The 6628-nt window shown below is 41.6% G+C and overlaps 1 protein-coding gene across 1 annotated transcript in view; it reads left to right on the top strand.

Annotated features, from left to right (window-relative positions):
* Positions 1-6628, top strand: part of cables2b (Cdk5 and Abl enzyme substrate 2b) — a 44775-nt gene extending 38147 nt beyond the window's left edge. The window contains exon 10 of the mRNA XM_034087885.2: positions 2015-6628. Within this exon, the coding sequence (XP_033943776.1) occupies positions 2015-2155 (141 nt within the window). The 3' untranslated portion in view covers positions 2156-6628. The remainder of the gene's footprint in view (positions 1-2014) is intronic.

The following is a 6628-nucleotide window of genomic DNA, read 5'->3' as shown; positions in this document are numbered from 1 at the left end:
GAACAGAGCCCTGAGGGACCCTTGTAGTTAATTGACAAAGGTCGGACTCAGACCCTCTCCAAGTAACCCTGTAGGTGCGGTCTTTGAGGTATGAGGTGAGGAGGGAAAGTGCAGAGCCTGAAACTCCAAGTTCTTGGAGAGTGCGAAGGAGGATCTGATGATTCACCGTGTCGAATGCAGCAGACAGGTCCAACAGGATGAGGACAGAGGAGAGGGAGGCTGCTTTAGCAGTGTGCAGTTCCTCAGTGACAGCAATGAGAGCAGTTTCTGTGGAGTGACCTGCCTTGAAACCAGACTGGTGCGGATCCAGAAGGTTGTTCTGATGGAGATAGCAGGAGAGTTGTTTAAAGACAGCGCGTTCAAGTGTTTTAGACAGGAACGGGAGGAGAGAGACAGGCCTGTAGTTTATAACATCAGACGGGTTGAGAGTGGGTTTCTTCAGGAGAGGGTTTACTCTTGCCTCCTTGAGACTGTTTGGAAAGTGACCAGAAGTTAGAGAAGTGTTGATGAAATGGGTGAGAAACGGTAGAATATCAGGAGCGATAGTCTGAAGGAGGTTTGAAGGGATAGGGTCCAGAGGACAGGTGGTAGGGCGGGCAGAGGTAATGAGGGTAAGAACCTCACTTGGAGAGAGAGGGGAAAAGGAGGTTAGTGTGCCGGTTGAAGGTGGCTCAGGTGATCCGGCGGTGAGTAGGGGTGAGTCAGAAAAAGAAGAGCGAATGTCGTAAACCTTTTTTTCAAAGTGGTTAACAAAGTCGCTTGACAGAAGGGAGGAGGGGGAAGGGGCTTTGGGGGGGTCCAAGAGGGTGGAGAAGATGGAAAATAGTTTTTTAGGATTGGAATAGGAAGATTGGATCTTATCTTGAAAGAAAGTGCTTTTTGTCTGAGAGATGGAAGCAGAGAAAGAGGAGAGGAGAGCCTGATAGGTTAGGAGGTCGTCACGGTGTTTGGATTTCCACCATTTCCGCTCTGCTGCCCTAAGGACGGTTCTATTAGCACGCAGTGCGTCATTTAGCCAGGGAGCAGGAGGGGACTGACGAGCCTGCCGAGATGTGAGAGGACAGAGAGAGTCCAGAGAGGATGAGAGAGTAGAGAGGAGAGTTTCTGCAGCAGAGTTTGGAGGCAGGAGTTGGAACGAGTCAGAGGAAGGGAGGGCTGAGAGCACCGAGGAGGCTAAGGTAGAGGGGGAGAGGGAACGGAGGTTACGGCGGACAAGTGCAGGATGAGAAGAGATTAGTTTGTTATGTTTGGAAAGGGGTAGAGAGAATGAAATGAAGAAGTGATCGGAGGTGTGGAGCGGGTTTACAGAGAGGTTAGAAGTAGTGCAGTTCCTTGAGAATATGAGATCGAGGACATTGCCAGCTTTATGAGTCGGTGGGGACGGAGACAGTGAGAAAGCAAAGGTGGTTAACAGAGATGTTAGTTCGTCTATCTTCCCCGTCTGGAGGTTGAAGTCTCTGAGAAGTACAGCGGGAGGGCCACTTACTGCAGTTTGAATTGTATAAAAGCTTAAACAGTTTTGTGCTACTTTTTAGGAACACACTCAAAAGAGCTACACAGCCACAACCCGTAGGCGGTACCAGTGCATTTTAATTTTAACAGACCTTAAAATAAACGGTTGGATTTCACAGTCAAATGTAGAAATGGTGCTACGATCAGAAAACTGAACACATGGCACTACACTTCTGTTTTGTGAAATGTTGCAGCACCGAAGCATCACTTGACTAATTATCAAAGGCACAACATTCATCAGTTTGAAGCCGAATAAAACCGAAACACATGATTTGCCAAAGTCACACTGAAAGAGCCATGTCATGTTGTGTTAACTAAGTATTGTATATCTGTACTTTTGTAGTGGTACTCTTTCTTACTTTCCTAGGGAATATTGATGTATTGTATATCAGCATATCTGCTAACTGCTGCCATTTTTACATCATGTATTTTATATTGAGTTATACTGTACCTACTGTATCAACACATATATAAATGTGTGTCTCTCTCTCTATGTGTGCAGAAGCTGGAGGAGCGTTTCAGGATCAGCAGGAGGGAGCTCATAACCTTTGAGTTCACCATCCTGGTCGCCCTGGAGATGGCGCTGTACCTCCCTGAGAGCAAAGTCATGCCTCATTTCAGGAAGATGGTGAAGCAGGCGTAGCAGAAACACACTGACTGTGATGGACGGGCGTCACCATGCCTGGCTCAGAGGCACTAAGGCACCTGGGTTCACCCCCCCCCCCCCCGCCCCCTCCCTGCTCACATTGCAGACACCAAAGCTCATCGACACTGTGATGGGAGAGCGACAGCACGGTAACACAGAGACTAACACCGCCTTCTCTCCTCCCTAAAAGACGACACACTGTGCTCCATGGTTAAGAAGAGGAGCACTGAAGGTCACATACATCATAAAATCATGGCTCACTTTCAGGACATTATGGTTTTTATTTTATTTTGCCTAAGGTTTTCCTGCTTTTCAGAGATGTTAGTAATGGAGACTTTGCAGGACACGCTCTCTGAAAGGTTGCTGGTTCAAACTTGTACGACAGAATTTGATCATTTCAGTTAAATTGGAGTTGTTGTAGAGTGTTTACAAAGCTGTGTTTTGTTAAATCTCTGCCGTTGAGGACGTGAGCAGCTTTTGGCCCCAACAAATGATACGTAAAGGTTAAGTTCAGGTTTTTCAAATCAGTGGGGAAAGACTAATTCTTACTAGAAGATTTAAGAACATTTTCAACAAATGTTTGACCTCCTTGCTTTAGATGTGTGAAGTTTGGATTTGACTTCCTCTGAAGCCCTGTGGCCCAAAGTCAGTGAGACTGTGATAATGAAAAAGTTGCACCGATGAAATGTGCGGAAAGTCACTTAACACACATTTCTAAGCATTCAACAATCATTGAACTGCATTGAAAACATGTATATCTACTGCTGAGTTAATTCAGCAACTGTATCTAAGATATTGCCAACATCCTCGTATTTTTTGAAAGCTGTAAATTCAGTAACGGCCCGTCCACACTACAGCTTCAAAAAAGGCTTGGAGCCGGGCGTGTCTGAAGCTCGACCAACAACCAATCACATGAATCTCCCGCCCCTGACACACAAGCAGTGGTTTGAATGGCTAGAGCTTGTATTGGCATATGATTTGATTGGCTGACGCTTCCACCGAAAGCTTCAGAAGCTTCAAAAGTTGAACATTGCTCAACTTTTGCAGCCTGAAACGCCAGGAAAGCTCCGCTCTGCTTCCCACAATGCAGTTCGGCGAAAAGTGACGTCACCCCATTCAAAGTGAATGGGCAGACGCATTGGAAACCGTTGGAAACAGCTGGAGTGTGGACGGGCCGTTAAAGGCGATACATTCAGGCCATAAGGAGAAAGGTTGCAGCTCTGAGGTGACACCTGTTTCCAATCCTTCCTTTCATTTCTCGGCTTCTCGCTGGAGAAGGATGTTGTTTGGATTGTTATTAATGACATGGCATCAGCACTCCTGATCTTACATACTCTCTCTGAACATGATCCTGATGTATCAACATGACTCAGTCCCTTATTCACTGCCCTGATCAGACTGTGGAGAAAATCAAGTCAGTAATCAAGTCAGGTTAATCCTGATCAAACACATCGATATCCATGTATATATACATAAGGAACATTTTGATAAATAATCATCAGTCGCTAGAACAGTCTAATAACTTCAGAAAAAGACATCGCTTTACTGTAATTCAGCCTTTAAAATCAGGAACAGACGATATTTCGTATTCTCATATATATGAGTATATTTTTGATATGTTGCTGAGCCCTCATCATACTGTATTCTATGAAAGGGAAGATTCACATGGGCACGCTTTACTTTAACACACATTGAGAAGTGCCTTGCCTCAGGGCACCTGTCTGTCTGATCGTGACTGCTGGTTTGTCTTCAGTATGTTGACTAACTGAAGAACATATCTAATGTTGTCGTCCTCCTCCTCTCTTGTTCTGAGAGCTAAAGGGAGACAGCTGCTCTCTCTAGTGGCTGCAGAGAGGCAGTGCACACTTTAAAAAAAAGCTGTGATGGTGATGAGGAGAAGTTTCCAGATGAATCACTGCTGTCTCTGTCTCTGCTGCAGCGATAGCTTCCTGTGTTGTTTGACGTTACTGTGGCACCCTGAAAAAAAGATAATCTGTTCTTGTTTGCTACTTTGAGATCGCATAAACACTGTGTCCCTTTGTCTGCATTGCAAGCCTGTTCTAAAGGCTTCTTCAGATGCAGAGCTAAAGAAGTGGAAATATTATTATTGATCCATTTGTTATCTATTTTCTTGAAAACATCTCGGTTGATGTCACACAGCAGCAGAGGCATGATGGTTAGGTTGACATTCAGGCTGCTATTTTGGCAACATAAGCTTCTTGACGACTTGTTGATTGACGGAACAATAATCGACAACTATTCTAATATTAGCCTTAATTCACTGATTAACACTGAAGGGCAAAAACAGCTTCTTCAGGAGGACGGAGAGGGACTACTCTATGAACGCACTGTGGACTGTCTGCACTGTGAAGCAACACCAACCAAAAAGTAAAATACCTTAAAAATAAAGTAAAATTACTTTTCACTCAAACATTATTCATTATTTTGTACTGTATCATAAAGGGACACGTATTTAACCTAACAAAGACCTCTAACAAGATGTGTGTGTGTATTTTCTCCATATTAGATAAATAAGATCCAAAACAAAGTGTATATTTTCGTCTCAAACAATTATAAATATTGGAGGAGAGACGACACTCTATAGCTTCTGTTGTTTTTGCACTTTTTGACTCTTTATTTTAGGACTTATACGTACATGGGTAATAATAATATTTTTCTACAATAAATGTGTAAAGTATGATATTGTATATTAAAAAACTGACCGTATCACTGAAGTTAATTTATTGCTCTTAATCCTCCAGATGAAGTATCATATTTTAAACACTAATTAAGTTAATTAAAAATATGATTCTTCTTCTTGAGGTTTCACATCAAGGTTTTTCCACTCATGTTTTCTCTCGTGTGTGTGTTTCTCTAACCTGTTAAACCCCATCCCTGTTTTTCAGGTCTCAGGCTCGAAAATGACATTTCCAGAACAAATGACCATAACTACACTTCTAAAAGGGGAAAATTAATAATATTTTTTCTCAAAGTCATGACAAACCTGTGAGTTGGATGTAGAAGAGTCAGAATCAATATAGATGTTTTTTTATTTTAAAGAAAATTCCGATTGAACATTGTCAAAAACTGTAAATTATAGTGTCCCTCCAAATATAATGTTGTACTTATAGTGAAAACCACCCTTGAATGATGGGATGGTAGACTAAAAGCTTTAGGAATCCAAAGTACAACATATAATAAGTACCCTGTATCAAGATTGATGCAAAACAAGTGACATTTGACCTTTTTAGAGAGGTTTAGCAAAAAAAACTCCACCTCTGGGGTCATTTGGGTGGAAATGGGCGTTTTTGCCGTTTCTCTGGAACCCATTAGTCAATTTTGATGATTGACATCTCTTGTTAACCGTTAGAGCCAATAGAATCGAAGGGGGATTTCCACATACACACAAACGTTACCATTGTGAAGTGGGGGCTATGCGCACGCAGTTGGCCCAAATCGAAACCTGTCTCACACTCTGAAAACTTAAAAGTAGGTTTATTGCTGATGGATTATCAGAAATCATTTCAAAGTGACACAGACACATTGGATTCACCTATGGATTCACCTTCAGCAGCGTTTTTATCGTTTTAATGCCATTGAAGACAACTTTTGATCAGACAACGACAAAGGTAAGACATATTGCCGTTTTGGCTACCTACAAAGTGAAGAAGAACTTGTGCTTTACGATCTGCACTAAGAGCAGAGTCACATATTAAACTGTTGTTCTTTGAAAGGAAAAGTACATTTTGGCAATAAGCACAGAGCTTCCTTTGAATACATTTGATGCAATATGAAATACTTTAAAAGAAGCACTATAAAGGATAAATATAAGACTCTGCTTGAGAGAGGAAACGGCACACATTCTCCTAAAGTCGTCTTCTCTACATTAGAGATTTGTCATTATAATTCCATGCAGCTTTTATACTGTCAGCTGACCTTCATCCTCCTCCTCCTCCTCCTCTGTGTGTTTACCTGTAATGTGCCACATCAATAATTCAAGCTCTTTATTTAAACGTCACATGTGTTTTTATCAAGTCATTGCTTTCTTCTTTGAGCACTGTAAGTTTGTAAAAGAGAAATATTAACCAAGTGTTTGTCTTTCTAATCGTTGTTGTTATTTACATTTTTAAACTGTATTTTTTGTATGGACAATAAAAGGGAATATTATTTATGCTGTTTTGGGTTTAGCTGTTGATGTCTTGTGTTGTGAAATCATTCAAAACAACAAAGATTAGACGAGAGTAGTTCATGTTTGCTGTATCTTGTAGCGGCCCCATATTGTCCCAGGCTGTTTTATAGTGTAGTCAGTTACACAACATGACAACACAGAGCTGGAGGAGATTAGTGGATGGAAATATTTATTGTAACATTTTGTAAAAGATGAAGACCATATACTGTTTAAACTGCCAATGTTCAATTCATGTCCAGTTTATTTTCATTAAAATATAGAAATGACTGCATCTGTTCTAA

The sequence above is a fragment of the Pseudochaenichthys georgianus genome, chromosome 7, assembly GCF_902827115.2.
Source record: "Pseudochaenichthys georgianus chromosome 7, fPseGeo1.2, whole genome shotgun sequence".
Lineage (NCBI taxonomy): Eukaryota > Metazoa > Chordata > Actinopteri > Perciformes > Channichthyidae > Pseudochaenichthys > Pseudochaenichthys georgianus.
This window is presented reverse-complemented; position numbering and strand designations above follow the sequence as displayed.